General features: G+C 36.4%; 1 protein-coding gene across 1 annotated transcript in view; it reads left to right on the forward strand.

The window, feature by feature from the left end:
- The window catches only part of CHSY3 (chondroitin sulfate synthase 3), a 288,437-nt gene extending 267,607 nt beyond the window's left edge, over positions 1-20,830 (forward strand). Inside the window, exon 3 of the mRNA XM_018050710.1 lies at positions 18,428-20,830. Coding sequence (XP_017906199.1) covers positions 18,428-19,990 — 1,563 coding nt within the window. The 3' untranslated portion in view covers positions 19,991-20,830. The remainder of the gene's footprint in view (positions 1-18,427) is intronic.

Genomic DNA, 21,844 nt, shown 5'->3' on the forward strand with positions numbered 1-21,844 from the left:
ATGTCCTTCTTTGCTGTTATTAAAAACTTTAGATGGAAAAAGTGTGGTAAAAATAATGAAAGGAGTGATAATTTTAGATTATGTTTCATTCAAACCATAGTATCTGTATACTTTACCCCAAATTCTAGTATACCGTTATTCCATTGAGGATTACTGATTTCAATTGAACATTCAATTTTATTTTACTTGAAAAATACTAGCTGAAAATGTAAAAGTATCCTCGAATAATATTTAAGATTTATACCAAAAAGGACTTGATTTTACTCCCCGATAGATCTTTTATCTACAGATCAGTTCAGTTCAGTTGCTCAGTTGTGTCCAACTCTTCGCGACCTCATGGACTGCTGCATGTCAGGCTTCCCTGTCTGTCAACAACTCCCGGAGCTTGCTCAAACTCTTGTCCATTCAGTTGGTGATGCCATCCAACTAACTCGTCCTCTGTTGTCCCCTTCTCCTCCTGCTGTCAATCTTTCCCAGCTTCAGGGTCTTTTCCAATGAGTCAGTTCTTCACATCAGGTGGCCAAGTATTGGAGTTTCAGCTTCAGCATCAGTCCTTCCAATGAATATTCAGGACTGATTTCCTTTAGGATTGACTAGTTTGATTTGCTTGCAGTCCAAGGGACTCTCAAGAGTCTTCTCCAACACTGCAGTTCAAAAGCATCAATTCTTCAGTGCTCAGCTTTCTTTATGATCCAACTCTCACATCTATACATGGCTACTGGAAAGACCATAGCTTTGACAGATGGATCTTTTTCAGCAAAGTAATCTCTGCTTTTTAATATGCTGTCTCAGTTCAGTTCAGTCACTCAGTCTTGTGCAACTCTTTGCGACCCCATGAATCACAGCACACTAGGCCTCCCTGTCCATCACCAATTCCCGGAGTTCACTCAGACTCACGTCCATCGTGATGCCATCCAGCTATCTCATCCTCTGTCGTCCCCTTCTCCTCCTGCCCCCAATCCCTCCCAGCATCAAAGTCTTTTCCAATGAGTCAACTCTTCACATGAGGTGGCCAAAGTACTGGAGTTTCAGCTTCAGCATCATTCCTTCCAAAGAAATCCCAGGGCTGATCTCCTTCAGAATGGACTGGTTGGATCTCCTTGCAGTCCAAGGGACTCTCAAGAGTCTTCTCCAACACCACAGTTCAAAAGCATCAATTCTTCAGCACTCAGCCTTCTTCACAGTCCAACTCTCACATCCATACATGACCACAGGAAAAACCATAGCCTTGACTAGATGGACCTTAGTCAGGAAAGTAATGTCTCTGCTTTTGAATATGCTATCTAGGTTGGTCATAGCTTTTCTTCCAAGGAGTAGGCGTCTTTTAATTTCATGGCTGCAATCACCATCTGCAGTGATTTTGAAGCCCAAAAAAATAAAGTCTGTCACTGTTTCCATTGTTTCCCGTCTGTTTTCCGTGAAGTGATGGGACTGTATGCTATGATCTTCGTTTTCTGAATGTTGAGTTTTAAGCCAACTTTTACTCTGCTCTTTCACTTTCATCAAGAGGCTCTTCAGTTCCTCCTCTCTTATCTGTTGATAGTTCTGTCTTTATATCATTCCTTGCCTTGTTGAGACTTTTATTAAAAATTAACATTTAATCAGAGATAAATTTTTCTATATCTTTTCTTTCAAGCTGCTTATTTAAACAATATATCATGTATAAGAATATATTTAATGTTTTGACACAATTGTTCTTCTTTGACCTTCACACCAATATTGTATATTTGAAAAGCAATGGTTTATTCTCACCATTTAATGGGTAACAAGATTGACGCAAATAAAATTGCTTCTCACTATCTCATTGCTTACTAAAAGATTACCAATCCGATGGTCTTTCTTGTAAAATCAACTCCTTCCCAATATTCCTTTTTAAAAAGCCATGAAACTACCTCTCAAGATTCCTGTCTTTGTTTTGTTCGTTTTTAGTTTGTATGTTATTTCTCACTACATTTTCTACAAGTGCCAGTTTTGGAGCAGAGCTGTGAGGACACTGTAAGAAGGGAATCTTGAGGGGTGATAGAAAAGCCACGTAGCAGTTATAGTGTGGATCTCACAATAATACAGAAGGAATAAATTACAAAGCTGTAATCAAGTTAGATCTAAATTCAGGTGCTGTGAATATAGCAATATTGTACCTTCTCTATGTAATTGCAATTACTTTCAAGTTTATTTTGTCATCAAACAAGCAATTTTTCAATCAGTGCAGCTTCTGCAGATCAGCAGTGTGGTATATGAATTATTGAATTCATTTATCAGGCACTACTTAATGCTTAGCCCCTCCCTTCCAAAAAAATAAAAGGATCAAGAAGTTTGAGGAAGGATTACATGGAAAGCAAACATTTGGGGGAAAAACATAATATCACATTTTATCACATAATATCACATAATATCACAGTGGTTCTCATTCTCACAAAAAAAAAAGGTTAAATTTGAGAAGAGTAGAATAAATCTTTTAGTGTCATACATGATATTGTTATATAGAGAAAGGATTTGTCAAAATGCACATAAAGTATATTTTATGCTTGGGTTTTTTTTTTTCTTTCAGATAACTTACATAAACATTCATAGAAACTATTTGTTTGACAAAGAAGATATTTAAGCAAAACAGCATGCCTCACATTTCATGTCCTTGCACAAAGGACAGAGTCAGTCCCATGGGACTCACTCCAAACTTGTCAAAGCAATTTTCTCTTCAATTTATGAAACTTCCTCAACTTATGGTACCAAAGAGCTACTCCCATTTATTCTAAATTCTGTGGTAGGAAAAAATCTATTTATTTTTTCTAATATAACATATTTATTTTTTCTTCATTAAAAACATCATCATTTAATCAGATTTTGTCATCCTTAATTACCCAACACTAGTCATAGTGAGTTAAATTCAAAATCTGCTAGGTAGTTTCTTTGCCAAAATAAATTTACAATCTAACTTTGGATAGGAAAGGAAGTGAAAATAAGTAAATAGCTAATTAGCTAAATGAATGACTCTCTAATTGACAAAAGAATAAATTAGAAAACCAAGTATTATAGTAAACACCAAACTGTGTGATACAGTGAGCTCTGTCATACCTTGCAAAAAAAAGAGTCAGGCTGTCCTGGAATTAACAGAAGATACATTTGTGTGGTAGACATTTAGCTAGATTTAAAAGGATGTATAGTGTTTGAATTGGCAAGGGTGTGCAGAAAGGGCAACTTCAGGTGGTAGAGAATAGTGATTTTTCAAATTGTTTTTTTTTCCTGTTTGCAGAAATTTTTTTCAAATAAGCTGTTCCTTTAAAACTGAATATATAATAATACAAAGCAGAGCTGCTCTGATTGAAGTAAGCAGAGAAATTGGCTCCAGAGTCCTGTGAAATTTGTCCTCTTGGTTTCTCCTGGAGTTCTGATTTAGGCGTGTTCAAAATTATACACTTATATTTCATCTTTTCTGTATATTCTGTGGCATCTTTGAGTATTACTGCCTGTGTCCATAATGGAGATGTTTGCAGTAATCCAAACTTGAACCAGGGTCCAAGCAGTAAAAGGGAGGAAACAAAAGGATAATTAGGAAATGGTTGTAAAAGAAATAAATACAACATGTTGAAAGGGATTGCTGGGAAGAGGAAGAGAGGAATCTGCAACATTGCTGAAGTAATGAGTGTATATATCAGGAAGAAAATCAGTGGTACGAGGCAGAGAACTAGAAAGTCAGGAGAAGAAACTATATTTGTTTCTTTTAGTATGTATGTTTTATTCATTTTTTCCCTTTCACTTTATCACTGTGCTGAGATAGGCTTTAAAGCAGAGACTTAAAGACCAGATTTATTCTAGTAGGATCTTTAAGTCTCTGTCTTTTCTGAAAATCTGGAATCTACTCAGAGGCGTGTGATTACAGACAGCCCTGGTCCTGCATTTCTTACAGCATAGTGTGAAAGCGTTAGTCGCTCAGGCGTGTCTGACTCTTTGCAACCCACGAACCCCGCCAGACTCCTCTACCCATGGAATTCTCCAGGCAACAGTACTGGAGTGGGGACCTTCTCCACAGGATCTTCCAGACCTGGAGATCGAAACTGGGTCCCCTGCATTGCTGGCAGATTCTTTACCATCTGTGCCACCAGGGAAGCCATTTACACCGTACCAGGGACTGAAGATAGAGTGAAACTATGACATGCTCTTAGACTTCAGAAAACTCCCAAATTTTGCACCTATGTTCATCAGTGATATGCCTTATGACCCAGCAATCCCACTTCTGGGCATACACACCGAGGAAACCAAAATTAAAAGAGACACATGTGCCCCAGTGTTCATTGCAGCACTGTTTATAATAGCCAGGACATGGAAACAACCTAGATGTCCATCAGCAGATGAATGGATAAGAAAGCTGTGGTACATAAACACAATGGAGTATTACTCAGCCATTAAAAAGAATACATTTGAATCAGTTCTAATGAGATGGATGAAACTGGAGCCGATTATACAGAGAGAAGTAAGCCAGAAAGAAAAACACCAATACAGTATACTAACACATATATATGGAATTTAGAAAGATGGTAATGATGACCCTGTATGCGAGACAGCAAAAGAGACACAGATGTATAGAACAGACTTTTGGACTCTGAGGGAGAGGGAGAGGGTGGGATGATTTGGGAGAATGGCATTGAAACATGTATACTATCATGTAAGAAAAGAAGTGCCAGTCTATGTTCGATACAGGATACAAGATGCTTGGGGCTGGTGCATGGGGATGATCCAGAGAGATGATATGGGGTGGGAGGTGGGAGAGGGATTCAGGATTGGGAGCTTGTATACACCTGTGGTGGATTCATGTCAATGTGTGGCAAAACCAATACAGTATTGTAAAGTAAAATAAAGTAAAAATTAAAAAATTTAAAAAAAGGAAAACTCCCAAATTTGTGATAGAGACATATATTTAGATGAATAAACTAATGTAAAATTAAAACTGAGTCAAATCGTGGGGAAGAATGGTGCCTGGTACCAGGGGAATATATACCAGGCCTAATCTTTTCAGAGAAGGTATCCATGAGGCAGTGATATTTAAACTGATAGTGGGAAAGCATGTGCAAAGGCAATAAAGAGAGAGAGGAAGCCAGCAGGACTAGAGCATAGAGGGTAGGAGGTAAGAGAGAAGGCTGGAGAGGAATGCATGATCATTCTAAAAGCATTGGCTGTCATTGATGGGGAAAAGGAAGGTTGCATGATCATATATGCATCTTGGAAAGTTGACTTATGTTGCATCATAGAGAACCATTTGGAGAGTGGGCAGATGAGAGAAAGGTGATTAGTCAGAAATACAGAGTCAGAAAGGTGATTAGTACAGAAATAGAGAGACCAGAGTGGCCATCCTGAAGATAGAAGGAAGAAAATAAAGATTCAGGTGATAGTTGGGAGATGGAAGAGATTGAAATGGTGATGAGGGTTAAAGGAGAGCAATGATAGATTAATGATATATTAAGGATAATAACTCTTGACGTGGCATCATTATTGCAAGAATCACTTATACAATTTAATATTTGGTTTTAAGTTTTATTTATGGAGTTTTGATATGGTGATGTTTTACAGTTAATATAATACTACATATAATTTTTATTTGTGTTTTTGCTTAAGGATTTATCCATGTGCTTAGAAAATGTAAATGCTTACCTACATTTTTCTGATTCTTTTACAGTATTTTTTCTTGTTTTAAGGGATGACACTAGTAGGATTTAGATCTTTAATACATCTGAAATACAGACATATATACACACATACATGTATATCATGTATTCAGTATAAGACGTGAGGTAGGTGAGGATCTAAATTTATTTTTCCTTGTAAATAGCTAATTGTTCTATAACTCATATATTAAATTGTGATTCCAAGTCATTTACCTTTTTATGAAGTATTTTTTATAATGAATGTGCCACTGAGATTAGCCCTACAAAATACTAAAAAAAATAGACATAATATTCATTAAATAAGTGATCCATCTTCTTAAATAACCCTATAAAAATTATGTAGAAAATATTTTAAATGCCCTTCAGTATTGGGAGGAATAGCATTGAATAGTCGTGAAAACAAACCTCAAAGCTAGTGGGATTTGGAGTGTATAATTTTGCTTATTTATAAAATACATCTTTTTAAGGCATTGCTTGTACTAAGGATAGTTGTATTGCTCAGCTCTCATCTGTTTTCTTCTTGGAATTCTACCTTTGCTTCTCAGGACTAAAAAGTCATTTATCTGTTCAGACAAGATGACTTTTTTAAAAAACTCCTTTTAACCTAGCTTGAAAGATAACTCTGCAACTTGAAACCCAAATTATGCTTTCTGTTTTACTAAAGCTAATGAGTGTACTATGACACTAACTGGATCTCATGAAATAATTTTATCAATCCCTAAAGCAAATTACATTTTTCTGTTGTGTCAACTTGACATTTGTGATACAAAAAAGCCATATACCCAGTCTCCAGTAAGGAAATATCAGTGTAATTAAAAAGGCCAAAATGACTTGAATCATTGTCTTTTCATTTCCAGAAAACTTGACTTTTAAAAGATGATGCTTTACTTATTTTTAGTTTAGCACCATCTTGGAAACACCTACCTGTTAATTAGAGCTGTGATTCCCTTCCATTCTGCAACAGTGCTGAGCCCATGCAGAAGTCTACAGCACTATAATTAGGAATTTTCTCCCAAGAAAAACATTATAATAGACATCCTGCCATGCTTATTTTATTTTAATTGGATGTTTAGCTCTAGGGATCTTCATAATTTTTCATAAAACTTTAATGTTAATAAAATCAGCTGGAAGGAAGCACTACTTATCTCCTTGATTACACCATAAGGAGTAGAATCTTAATTTGAGCCTTTCTTTTCTTTTCTTTTCTTTTCTTTTTTTTAAGCTAATGAGAGCAAAGAGTTTTAAGTGAATCAACACAATGCATCACCAAGTACTGCTTATGACCCATGTGAAAGAAAAATTACACATGACAGAGTTAAGCAGGGCAGGAAGACCTTATTCAAAACTGTTGCAATAGAGGAGAGAGACTGAATTAAACTACCTCTGAAACACAAGGCAGGAGAGTTTGTAAGTGCTGGGATGAGGTCATGAAAAAGTTCTGGAGGACTTTAGCATGGACACTGGTCAGTGATATCAGAACATCTGTGTTTGCTAATTGGTGCTTATGGAAGTAAGCCTCCTACCTTCCCCTTAAGATAGGGACATAGGATTTGTCTTTCTGGATGATTATATTTCAAAGGGCTGCTGCTAAGTCTCTTCAGTTGTGTCCGACTCTGTATGACCCCATAGATGGCAGCCCACCAGGCTCCCCTGTCCCTGGGATTCTCCAGGCAAGAACACTGGAGTGGGTTGCCATTTCCTTCTCCAATGCATGAAAGTGAAAAGTGAAAGTGAAGTCGCTCAGTCGTGTCTGACTCTTCGAGACCCCATGGACTGCAGCCTACCAGGCTCCTCCCTCCATGGGACTTTCCAGGCTAGAGTACTGGTGTGGGGTGCCATTACCTTCAAAGGGCTACTTGATTTCAAAGGGATACCAGCTACTTGATAAAGAGTCCTGGGTTATAAAACTGGCAAGAGACTGAAAGATTTATTACTCAAAGGAGCAGAGGCAGCATTTACAATCACAAGTTTTCTAAAGTGAATGTTCCAAGAGAAGAGAGGTAAGGAACCTTTAAATCAGGTAGAAACATGTCCAGAGTTTGATCACCCACTGATCATCTACTAGATTGTAGCTGATGATCTGGAAACTGATCTAAAAGTACAGGTCTTTTCTTATAGGCAAAGTATATACAATTTTAAAATCTTTACACTTTATGTATATGAAAGGCTACTCATGAGTAACCTATCAAATTAAATGTTAGCGTATAGCAGGAAAATCTTTGAGTCTGCTTTAAAGTGCCAGAAATTTCACTGTCTAGAGTTTACGGAATAATAATAATAAAGATACCCATTGATGCCAGACACTATTTTAAGCACGTTTTATATAATGTACACAACAGTCCAGGAGCTCTTCTTTTCCCAGAAGTTGTAATTTGTCCAGGGTCAGATGGGGAATGGAGGAGCAGATCTCAAAGCCAGGGCCATGACTCCAGAGACAGGATCTTGGCTCAAAATAGACATGCGTGAGCACAAGCTGAAAGAATGAAAGAGAAATGAGCAGGAGAGTTTCATTTCTCTTTCCTTTAAGTAACTGAAATGTACCCCCAATCCAGTTCTAACGCCACCCACTTTAACCTTAGTTGTGTCCTGTTTCTTGAAAGGAAGACTGCTGTGTCTCCATGCAGGTGTCAAAGACCTTCTTCCAGCCCTGCTTTCATTCCCATTTTCCGTGGTCTCTCAGCAGCACTTCATTTACTTGTGCAGGAATTATTAATGTGACAGAGGCCAGCGTGACTTAGACTCGGTTTGGACTCTTACGATCATTTCACATTCCAGTGGCACAAAGCAGGAAAGATGATGGGTATCCTCCACCTTTCACCCTGCTTGGGTGACTACATCAATTATAAAAATAGTAAAAAGATGTATGACCACCATCAGTTATGGTCTAAATATTGGAGTGCAAGTGAGTAGTTAGTTCAGTTCAGTTCAGTCGCTCAGTCATGTCCGACTCTTTGCGACCCCATGAATCGCAGCATGCCAGGCTTCCCTGTCCATCACCAACTCCTGGAGTTCACTCACATTCATGTCCATCGAGTCAGTGATGCCATCCAGCCATCTTATCCTCTGTCGTCCCCTTCTCCTCCTGCCCCCAATCCCTCCCAGCATCAGAGTCTTTTCCAATGAGTCAACTCTTTGCATCAGGTGGCCAAAGTACTGGAGCTTCAGCTTTAGCATCATTCCTCCCAAAGAAATCCCAGGGCTGATCTCCTTCAGAATGGACTGGGTGGATCTCCTTGCAGTCATAAGGGACTCTCAAGAGTCTTCTCCAACACCACAGTTCAAAAGCATCAATTCTTCGGCACTCAGCTTTCTTCATAGTCCAACTCTCACATCCATACATGACTACTGGAAAAACCATAGCCTTGACTAGACGGACCTTAGTCAGCAAAGTGAGATATAAAAGCTTTAAGTTCAGTTCAGTTCAGTTCAGTCGCTCAGTCGTGCCCGACTCTTTGTGACCCCATGAATCGCAGCACGCCAGGCCTCCCTGTCCATCACCAACTCCCGGAGTTCACTCAAACTCACATCCATCTAGTCGGTGATGCCATCCAGCCATCTCATCCTCTGTCATCCCAAATCTCGTACAACAAAGATGTGTGAAGACTTCTGTTACATTGCATTTTTAAACTTAAAAAAACATTCAAAAGCCTGAGAAATAATGCAGAATGCTGAAAATTTTCCTTTAGAGAATCAGAGTTCTTAGAGTAAATGTTTTGATTCCTGTTTTGGTTACCAACTAGTTTAGGAGTGAATATGTGAATTTATTAAAAATTAATTATAAATATTTTATTAAGCACTCTACCCAGGAGACCCCTGGGAGCAGGTTATCTAGAAAAGCATATAAAGTCAAGTAAAATAACAGGTACCAAATGGCATAATTAATAACTTGTCAAAATTAGACAGCTGTTTATGAGTTTATATATTTAGTGCTTGTCTCCCCCAGTAGGCAGTCAGCTCCATGAGGGCCGGGACTAGGCTTCTTTGTTGCTCTGCCATAGCAACTGACATGTTGTAGAAACACAATGAATATTTTTAAATGAATGAATGTGTCACTCATTCTACAATTATGAGAGGCAGACAAAATGACGGAAGGGATTACATCAGGAATGGTTTGGTCAGGGAAAGTTACTGAAATTGTCATACTTTCATAAATCTGTTATCTTTCTCGTGTTTTGAAAAGTTTTATTAATTGGATTCTACTAGGTTTCCCGAACATCTGCTGTGCACATAACATTGTCCTATATTCTTCTACCCAATTTCTCCAATAAGACTGTACTCTATAATGTACGGACAGCCTAAGTCAACTTTCTACATAATGAATATTAAATATTCATTCTTTAATCTTGAGAAATAATATTGTATTTTCATTTCAGAGTATATTTAAACATAGACCCACTGACATTAAACATAGACCTACTAACATAAACCAGTTAATGTTAAATTGCATGATGCCTTCCTTTTATTTGTTGGAAGATCCTGGAGAAGGAAATGGCACCCTACTCCAGTATTCTTGCCTGGAGAATCCCATGGACAGAGGAGCCTGGTGGGCTACAGTCCACGGGTCGCAGAGTCAGACACGACTGAGCGACTTCACTTTCACTTTCACTTTCATCAACTTATAGCTTCTTACAAATGGTGCTCCAAATTACCCTGAAGTTACTTCCCTGGTGCTCAGATGGTAAAGCATCTTCCTACAATGCGGGGGACCCAGGTTCATTCCCTGGGTTGGGAAGATCCTCTGGAGAAGGAAATAGCAACCCAGGCCAGTACTCTTGCCTGGAAAATCCCATGGACAGAGGAACATGGTAGGCTACAGTCCATGGGGTCGCAAAGAGTCAGGCATGACTGAGCGACTTCACTTTCACTTTCTTTATTTGAGGAACATTAATAATGATCACTAAAAATGGTCTTGTAGCCTAAGTTCATAATTATAGAAGTGCATGTCATTCTCTAAGTAAAATATCATGTCTGCTCCATTCTTGTACCTTTTACCTTATTGGATAATATGATGTTCATTCAAATTAATAAGCTTATGATCAGTCTTTTGGGCTTCCCTCGTGGTTCAGATGGTAAAAAAATCTGCGTCCAATGCAGGAGACCTGGGTTTGATCCCTGGGTTGGGAAGATCCGCTAGAGAAGGAAATGGCAACCCACTCCAGTAGTCTTGCCTGGAAAATCCCATGGACAGAGGCAGTCACTCCTACCTGGAGGGCTACAGTCCATGGTGTCACAGTCAGATACGACTGAGCAACTAACACTTTCATATTCAGTCTTTCATGAGGGTAAATGACTGGTAGCTTGAATTGCAGGAGAATGGAAATAACAAATCAACAGCAACAACATAAGTCTTTAACTGTAGCTTTAGCATCTTTATAGTTAAAGAGGAAACAACTTGGGCTTTCAAAGCTTTCATAACTGGAATAAAATTCATGAGCTAGAAAAGAGACTACTTTCTTTTTTTTATTTGGAAAGCAAGGTATAATTTTATGCATGATCAGTTCCAGCATATAGTTAATATATTTCCTTCAGAGGATAAGATTCATTAATTGTGTTCATGTCTTTCAAAATTGCATGCAACGACTATCTTTCCATTTGTTTTTCAGAGGTCTTGAAAGTCTAGTTTGGAAGTGATAACCTCCTTCTTTCCCATTGTCTCATATAAGTTATTGTGTGGTAATTAAATCACCAGTGAAGGGCATAGTTAAGTTATATTGGTATGAGATCAAGAAAGAATGTGTGTAGGTTTGCAAAGAGGTAGCTTGAAAATTTCTTCAAAATTCTTCTTTGCTTGTCACTGTAATAAATTGTGAATAGAATAAAAGCTTTAAGGTAATATTGAATGCAAACAATTTACTTGACTATTTACCAGATTTAAAAATATCTACAGGGGAAGTAAAGTGTATAGATTTCAACAATCATCTGCTATTATCTTAACTATAATATCAGGAAGCATTTGTATGATCACTGCCTGAATGTGTGTATGTCAGGCTAAATCTAGCAAACTGATATGCAATCAAGTTCAGTTATCATTAGTTTTATTTCCTTCTCCAGGGGATCTTCCCGACCCAGGGATCAAACCCAGGTCTCCCACATTGTAGGCAGACGCTTACCCTCTGAGCCACCAGGGAAGCCCATATTTAATCATAGTATTACTTTATTTCTAACAGGTTAATTTTAATTAAGGTATATGGATTTATTTAAACTAACAATTGATTATGTGCCATAATATTATAAACTGAAATCTTATGAACTTGGTGATTGTTTTTTTTTATTTTAAATCCCTTTGAAGTTTGCCTATAATGGCATGTGTCCAGAATATACCCTGCTGGGAAATCTGTCACTTGATGATTTTCTATGTTGTCTGAAAGTATTTTTAAACTGTTGCAAATATATACTGCTGAGAAAACTTCATCACAACTAGGAGTATCTGGAAGCTATTTTCTGTGTTGTCTGACAGGTTGTTTTTTCTTAAACTAAAATAGCTAACAAAATTAAATGTAACAGAAAAAATAGTACCAGTTTTAATGGTACAGATTGCCCATATGAGATTGTTTAGGATTTCAACCAAAATTAAACTAGCTAATTAAACAGAGGCAAATCATACAGAGCATTAATACAGAGCTAAAATTAAAACACATCCACTTACCAGATTGTTGTTGACAGGATTCCTTTGGTTGCAAGTGACAGAACCACAGCTAAACTACCTGAATGAGAGATGAAACTACTGTCCTAGGACACTAGGAAGTCTGGGGGTAATCTTAGGTACAGCTCAGCATGTGTTCAGCGCTCCAACAGTGCTGTTTTTCTTGTATTGCTTCTCTGCCCTTGTCTGGGTGCAAGGTCTGAGCCTATAGCCAAAGGGAAAGATTTTTTTTGCTCATACCCAGGAATGAAACTAATCTGCCTGCAAAGTAAAGAGTCTGCCTGAAATGCAGGATTCCCAGGTTTCATCCCTGGGTCAGGAAGATCCCCTGGAGAAGGGAATGAATGCCAATGCGCTCCAGTATTCTTGCCTGGAGAACTCCATGGACAGAGGAGCCTGGCAGGCTACAATCCCCATTGGTGTCGCAAAGAGTCAGACATGACTGAGCCGTTCACACTTTTCTCTTACTACATGCTAATCGGCCAGATTGTGATTTGTAATTGACCACATTTCCTGTTTAGGAAAGGTGGGGCTCATGTGGAATAAAAGGAAAAGATTTTTTTACCGTCTTTATCATTTTCAAGGGTACAGTTTAGTGATGTCAGCTATATTCACATTGTTGTGCAACAGCAGAACTTTTTCATCTTTCAAAACTGAAACTCAGTACCCACAGAACAATTCATTTCCCCTCCCCCAGCCTCTGGAAACTACCATTCTAGTGTCTCTCTCTATGAGTGTGACTACTTTATAGATCTCATAAAAGTAGAATCATAGTATTTGTCTTTTTGTAACCAGCTGATTTCACTTAGTGTAATGTCTTCAAGGTTCATCTGTGTTGTGGCACGTGACAAAATTTCAAAAGAAGACATTTTATGATATTTTTTTGGTACTTTAAAAAGATAGTCAAGAACACAAATGCCCTCAGGCAACTTTAAATTCATAAAACAAACATAAAGAAACTTTATGGGACTGAAAATTACTGGAAAATGCACTGCTCACATAACATTTTTCAAGTGTATTCAAAACACTGGGTTTACCAAGTAAACAAAGGCAAAGTCACAGTTTTGGATCCACAACCTTTGAACTACAAGTTTTAACACCTTCTAAGTAGACTTTGGGATGACTTTTTAAAATGATATGATTTTTAATTTTTGCACATATATTTATTAAATCTTTTATTTTCAGATAATTATTGATAGCAGCTAACAAATAATGCAAGGAAATCCCATGGATTTGTTAAAGCAGTTTCTCCCAGTGGCAAAATCTTGCAAAACTATAGTGACATATCCCAGCCAGGATATTGGCATTAATATATTCCACTGATCTTATTTAGATTTCCCAAGTTTTACTTATGTTTACGCATGCAGTTTCACACAATTTTATTACTTGTGTACATTGAATTTTTTTAACTAGAATTTGTGGATTAGATGTGGCTATTGCCAAGGTACTATTATTTTATAAATCTTTAGTGGCAAAATATGTAATGCTCTCAATTTTATGTGACAAGCATGAAGACGGGTATATCTTATCATATTTAGTTCTTTGCTGTCAAATTCCAAAACTTTTTCAAACTGTATACCTTTAACATTTCTTCATTCTATTTATAATTATAGAATGATATATGGGTGTTCATTTTCCCCAAACTTATTTCTTCTCCTTAATATTTAGAATTAGGTACTGTTTCATTGTGTCATTATTACCAGAAAGGCAAGACATAGTTTAAGAACTTTACTGTTAATATGTGAAGATAATAATTGAGGAAAAGTAATAGTGTTAATTCAAAAATTCACTATTTTGACTGGTGTGAAGTGGTACCTCATTGTGGTTTTGATTTGCATTTCTCTGATAATGAGTGATGTTGAGCATCTTTTCATGTGTTTGCTAGCCATCCGTAAGAAACGAATCGCCAGTCTATGTCCGATGCAGGATACAGGATGCTTGGGGCTGGTGCACAGGGATGACGCAGAGAGATGTTATGGGGAGGGAGGCGGGAGGGGGGTTCATGTTTGGGAATGCATGTACACCCGTGGTGGATTCATGTCAATGTATGGCAAAACCAATACAGTACTGTAGAGTAAAATAAAGTAAAAATAAAAATTAAAAAAAAATTCACTATTTTGCTCTAAACCTTTATATCTACTAGTCTTATACAATAAAAGAAAAATCACTAGGTATTTGCATCAAGGGCACTAAGACTCTCCCTTTAGTTATGTGCAACTGCATAACTAAATCATAGTAAAATGAATTAAAATATTTGCAAGGCAAATTGCCCAGCCCTTAGGTACCTAGTCACCATTATATTTTACACATCTTTAATGATTTATTATTTCCTTGTTCACCTTCATGAATTATTCTGAGTCTGTACTTCCTCGGACAAGAATACCTTCTTTTCCCAAGTTTTCCTTAGTCTGATATATAGGAATAGATTTAAAGAGAATTTTCTAAATTAGAGAATCCTTTTCATGAAAAAAGAAGTAGCCTAATGGGGACAAAAGAACTTATAATAAATTGAAATAGGTTCTTTATATAAATAAAGACATTTTCTCTTTCATAGAGAAAAAATAATTAAATTATTTTCTTAATAAAGAACACAAAGCTTTCTGATAATGGCATGGCCTTTTATTTCCACTTCATTTCAACAAAGACCTCTTAAAGACAATTCAGTCTTTTAGTTTCTAGATGATGATCTGAAATTAAATGATGGCTGTACTGAGCATATTTGAGTTCTTTTCTAAGGAAAATGAGGCCATTCTCCTTTACTCATTTATTCAATACTTACACTGATGATAATAGTAGTTAAAAAAAAAAAGAGAAGTAACAACTATAGTAATAATAATAGCTTACGCTTATTATAACTCTTATTAATAGCAGTTACTCTAAACAAAGTACTTTTCTAAGTCCTGAATTATTTCTCTTAAACCATCATAACTTTATTTATATTTTATTTTTTAGCTTTCTTAATTTCTTTTTCCCCTTTACTGAGCCTTCCACAGTGTTTATTCATTATTTTTCTTATTATTTAATTTTCACATCTGAGTTTATTTTGTATAATATACAAAGATATTATATATGTAACAAAGATATATAATAAAGACAGTTTATCTTTATTTCTTAGTTCTGTGAACTGACATTTCATCTCTACCATGACATCCCTAGATCTTATATTTCTAATTTGTTGTTTTCCAAGAGAGAGGAAAATTCTTCTTATGACTTTTAGAACTGTCGCTTAATATTTTCCTCAGTTTCATGAATTCTTTTCTTGGTGGAGTGAGGCTATTTTTCATCTAGTCTTTTCCTCTTGCAGAGACTTTGAGACACAGAAACTTGCAGAAACACTGAAATCAGTCAGGACCCATTGATGTCAGTTGCTTCTGTGATTTTGTTAGTGTGAAATGATTTTTACTTTCAGTATAAGGTTGTGGAGGTACCATGAAACCAACTGAAAATTCTATAAGGGAAAGGAAATTCTGAATTATTTCAAACAAGCTAATATAATTTTAAATGTGTATTTTATACTTTTTCTTAAAACAATTTTGCTGTATTCAAAATTTTGTGTGATAAGTAGCAAAAGTGACTGCTTATTCTAGTTTGGGTCATAATCTCATTACTCTCAGTAGACCCTTGGTTAAATCACTTAACCTTCTTGAACCTTGGTTTCCCAAAAATCCCCACAATACTTTATCTCTCTTGTAGTAAAATGTTGAGGATTTTTATTAGCAGAAGTTTCCTCAATTATATGCTTCATACATTGAAGCACTGAGTGTATATGGCCAAATTATAACTGTTCCCAAGCATTTCCAGAAATGAACAAAGACGAGGCAAGCCTAGAGAGAGCTGCTCTCATTCTCTGAAAACTCCTAGTTAAAAAGAGGAATCTCCGGAGGAAGCTGGCAAATCCTTGTCTTGATTGTCTTGATTGATACCAGATATAGTACTAAGCAATGTATATATATTTTTTTCTTATTGAGCAACATTTTAATATGCATTGAGGTGGTTGGCATTTTCTCTATTATAGATTAGGAGACTGAGATTTAAATAGATTGGCTAGGAAATGGCTTAGAAATGGTGGAGCCAGTCCTTAAGTCTAGATCTGGCTAATTTCACAGCCAGGTTCTTAAACATTCTCCTGTCTATGCTACAGAGCTTGATCCTCCCTACATATAAGCAGAAAATTTGGATATACTCTATGTTTCTTAATGGAAAATATAACGAATTCAAGATGATCTTAACTACCTAGAGTATGTATGAGTGTGCTCTTTTTAAATATTGCCCCCCTCACTGACTTTGCTTATAATATTTCTGCAAAGGAATACACTAGAAAAATAAGCACTATATAGGGAACTTGTGTTGTGATGATATGAGTGATGCAAGTTACTTAACCATTTTAATACTGATAATTTTTGTTCTATAACAAATGTCACCTTTATCAAGCTGTGCAGTATTAATCACTTCAGTATCACTAAAGGAGCTAGATAAGTCTGCAGTTTAACAGTTCACCTCTGAGCAATGTCTCCTATTTAATTTAGCATGTTCCTGTTTTGTTAGTAATGTAAAGCAGGCCTTAAGAAAGAAGAGTTTCAGAGAGCCAATACTTTGTAGAGGTGGTAACACTAGTATTCTATATGCCATTAGAATTTTTTACCTTGTTGCATACCAAAAAACCCCATGGAAACCTACCTAAAGTAATATGTTGAGGCAATTTCAGGTGAAGGATAATAATACAAAATTAGAGATATAATAGCCCATGTATATGGATTTAATTTGATTGAACATCAAAGTTTTAAATAAAAATTGGTATATGTTTTTAGGAAAAAATATTGGATGTAACTAAACTCTCTTGCTGCTGCTGCTGCTGCTAAGTTGCTTCAGTCGTGTCCGACTCTGTGCGACCCCGTAGACAGAAGCCCACCAGGCTCCCCCGTCCTTGGGATTCTCTAGGCAAGAACACTGGAGTGGGTTGCCATTAAAATCCATATCAGAATATCTGCTATTACATTCTTCAAGGTCAGATGATGTTGATTTGAAAATCTTAGAGTATAGAATAAGAACCAGGAGAAATACTGGAGATAATGAATCTGCCATGGTATTGGTCTTACATTTTTTAGGTCACCTTTGCTAGGAAAATTCTGATATTCATATTCTCTCTCTCTCTTCTCACATATTCATACACATTTATGTACATACATATCAAAAAACCTACCTGGTTTTACATACATGTATATGCATATTTTTGAAAGAAAGTTATTTATTAATTGGGGGATGGCAAATACATCTTAAGTAATAGTTGAGTGAATGTTTGCAAATTAAATGCACATGTGTCACCATGACTTAGATCAGCAAATATAATACTGTTAACACTGCAGAGCTTCCTGCCCCCTTTCTGGATTTTTGATCAGTATTCTTACAGCTAACTGCATCGGTTAGCTGTACCTGTTTCTTGATTTCATATGAATAGAATCATATAAAATGTATTCATTTGTACATGGCTTCTTTTACTTGTTTGTGAGTTTGTCTGTGTTGTTGAGTAGTAGTATTTCATTTAATTGATGTATTATTTTCTATTAGATTTATTTACCAATTCTTGATGTACATTCACGTTGCTTTCAGTTTGGGTGCATTAGGAATAATACTGCTTTGAAAATATATATATATATATATTTAGGTAAATGTATGCATGTATTTGTATTGGGCATATTTCTAAGAGTAGAATTACTGAGTAACAGGAAATACATCTGATCACTTTAATCAATACAGTTTTCCACAGTGGTTGAACCAAGTTACATTCTCACCAGCCGTGTATGAGAGTTCCAAATCTGCTATTAATTCTTTGACAGTGCATTATGTATCACTAGCCATTTTTTGTAGGTTAAATATCACATTGTGACTTTAAATTGCGTTACACTGGTGATGAATGAGCGAGAGAAATGTTTTGCATGTTTATCAGGCATTTACATATTCTCTTTTGTGAAGAGCCCATTAAAGATTTTTTTCCCATTTTTCATAAGTTACATCATTTTTGTTATGAAATATGGTATAAGTAATTCTTATTAAGTATTTTAGTTTAACTTTTATTGCTTAGTTTCCTTAAAAATTTATTTTAACATCTTGATTTCCTTCTACTTTTCAGATGCAACAACTGTTCCATGAAAATTATGAACACAATCGCAAGGGTTATATCCAAGACCTTCACAACAGCAAAATCCATGCAGCCATAACACTTCATCCAAACAAAAGGCCCGCCTACCAGTACAGGCTTCATAATTACATGCTCAGCCGCAAAATTTCTGAACTGCGCTACCGCACCATCCAGCTCCACCGGGAGAGTGCGCTGATGAGCAAGCTTAGTAATAGCGAAGTGAGCAAAGAGGACCAGCAGCTGGGAGTAATGCCTTCTTTCAACCACTTCCAGCCTCGGGAGAGAGATGAAGTGATAGAATGGGAGTTCCTGACAGGGAAACTCCTTTACTCAGCATCTGAGAACCAGCCTCCTCGACAGAGCATCAATAGCATCCTGAGAACCGCGCTGGATGATACCGTCCTACAGGTGATGGAGATGATCAATGAGAATGCCAAGACTAGAGGACGGCTCATTGACTTCAAAGAAATCCAGTATGGCTACCGCAGGGTTGATCCCATGCACGGGGTGGAGTACATTTTGGATTTACTTCTCTTATACAAAAGACACAAGGGAAGGAAACTGACTGTGCCAGTAAGACGCCATGCCTATCTTCAGCAGTTGTTCAGCAAGCCTTTCTTCAGAGAAACTGAAGAGCTAGATGTCAACAGCCTTGTAGAGAGTATTAACAGTGACACTCAGTCATTCTCCTTCATATCTAATTCTTTAAAGATACTATCTTCTTTTCAAGGTGCCAAAGAAGTGGGAGGGCACAGTGAAAAGAAAATACACATTCTTGTTCCTCTCATTGGAAGGTATGAGACTTTCTTGAGATTCATGGAGAACTTTGAAAACACTTGTCTTATCCCAAAGCAGAATGTAAAACTGATCATCATCCTTTTCAGTAAGGATTCTGGCCAAGATTCCAACAAGCATATTGAGCTTATACAAGAATATCAGAACAAGTACCCCAAAGCAGAAATCACCCTGATCCCCATGAAGGGGGAGTTTTCCAGAGGTCTTGGTCTTGAAATGGGATCTTCCCAGTTTGACAATGATACTTTGCTGCTATTTTGTGATGTTGACTTGATCTTCAGAGGAGATTTTCTCCAACGATGTAGAGACAATACAATTCAGGGACAACAGGTGTACTACCCCATCATCTTTAGCCAGTATGACCCAAAGGTAACCAATGGGGGAAACCCTCCAACCGATGACGACTTCGTCTTCTCAAAGAAGACTGGATTCTGGAGAGATTATGGATATGGAATTACCTGTATTTATAAAAGTGATCTTCTGGGTGCAGGTGGATTTGATACCTCAATACAAGGCTGGGGACTGGAAGATGTAGATCTCTACAATAAAGTCATTCTATCTGGCTTGAGGCCCTTCAGAAGTCAAGAAGTAGGAGTGGTCCACATTTTCCATCCAGTTCATTGTGACCCTAACTTGGACCCTAAGCAGTATAAGATGTGCTTAGGATCCAAGGCAAGTACTTTTGCCTCAACCGTGCAACTGGCTGAACTATGGTTGGAAAAACATTTGGGTGTCAGGTACAATCGAACTCTCTCCTGACAATCCAGGCAACACATATTGCCTTTTTAAAGGGGAGTTTACCTCATTGTTGGTTGTTGTTGTTTAATTTTATTATTATTTTTATTATTATAATTATTATTGTTATAATTTTATTTTGTTGTCCAGGTCTTAAACTACTCTTGGTTGTCTTCCAAAGAGTGTTTGTTGACCTCAAACAAGAAGAGTCTGCAGTTCACTGATATTTCAGATTTCTACTGAAGTCAATAGGCATATTACTTTTATATATCTTTATTTGAGATTGAGTTAAATCGTGGCAATCAAATGACTTTTGAAGCTCATTCAACATGAGAGACAGCTTAGAAGAATGTTCTCTTGGGGCTTTAAGACGCAATATCGACTTTTCTTTCGTTTGTCAAATTCAATGTGATACAAATATTTACTGGTGAAAGGTACCACAAAAGTGCTTTATGCTTCCTATGGGGAAGGGACTCTGTAACATAAACTTGAGTTTTGTAATTTATACAAGGACTTAAATATATAGACAATAATTTTCTTCATCTTTAGGATTTTTAAAGTAAATGAACACTTATGATTGTAAGTTTATTTTTTAAAAAAAGTTTTAAAAATTTGAGGAGTTTTGTTCCACAAGCAACCGGTACTGGCTACCCTGGTCTTATGACAATTATCTTACTCCTCACAATTGTCTGCTATAAATGCGAATGAACTTTATTTTCTCAAGGAAATATGATTTAATTAAATATTCATGTACATTTTAGAAGCTTTATGAAACAATGTCCTTCATTTGCTGGCAAGAAGATAAAATATGACAGAACCTGGTTATTTATAATAAAACAGGTATGACAGTATTCTTTTTCAAAACACTGAAAAATTTGTGTTGTTTCCTTTTGGTCAAATTTGATGTATTTCATAATGGTCGTAGTCACCAAAGCATGCTTGCTACAAAGGCTGGAAACATTAATAAGGGATTATGGGCATGATATTTATGTCAATATGCTTTGAGTTCTGGCTTCATAAGTGATTAAAATGAGCAATTGTTTAGTCAATAATTTACAATCTGGAGGAAGTATTATTCCTCTTCGATCTTATTAGCTTTGGGATCAAACTGAACCAAGAATAGGTCAAAAAGATTTTAATACAGGTTGGCTGATGGCACAAAGATACGAAAATAAATGCAGAAATTATAAATATAAAATTAATTTTACAATTATATTGCTATTTATAAAACACATAGGAAAATGTTTCATTTCTATACCATTCTTTCTCAAATCTGAATCAGTAGTGCCCAGTTTGTAGAAAAATATAATCTTATTCAATAAATGTAAGAAAAAATGAAAATCTGTATAAGAAGCTCTTGTGAAAGCATATTTTTAAAATTTCATCTTGTAAATAAGTAATATATTTGCATAGTTCCAAAATCAAACAAAAATTTCTAATATCTACCGCTGTCAGCCTCACTCTCTATTCACCCAAATCTGCCCTTTACTGCACATAACCCCCATTTTAGGTGTATGTATGTTTGTGGGCATGTTTTTCTACAGTTTCATAAGCAGAAAAGACATATGTGTATTTTCTTCTCCCTTGATACACAAAATGTAGCATATTATACATGCTGTTTTATACTTTGATTTTCTTTTTTCAAACTAGAACACTAAAATTTGCATCAAAATTGATTTGAAAGCATTGTAAGTTACTGCCGTTATTTGGAACTGATTGTCCTGAGGTCATGTAGCATTTGCCTTAGTAATGACTTCCTTATGTGCCAACCGTCTCTTTTAGCAAAGATCTTTAAGGGGTTTCAAAAAAATAACATTGCTTAATATTGTGACAAATATGGCACTTTCCTTGACTAAAACATATAATCTTCATAATGTA

This window comes from Capra hircus, chromosome 7 (genome assembly GCF_001704415.2).
Source record: "Capra hircus breed San Clemente chromosome 7, ASM170441v1, whole genome shotgun sequence".
NCBI classification, from domain to species: domain Eukaryota; kingdom Metazoa; phylum Chordata; class Mammalia; order Artiodactyla; family Bovidae; genus Capra; species Capra hircus.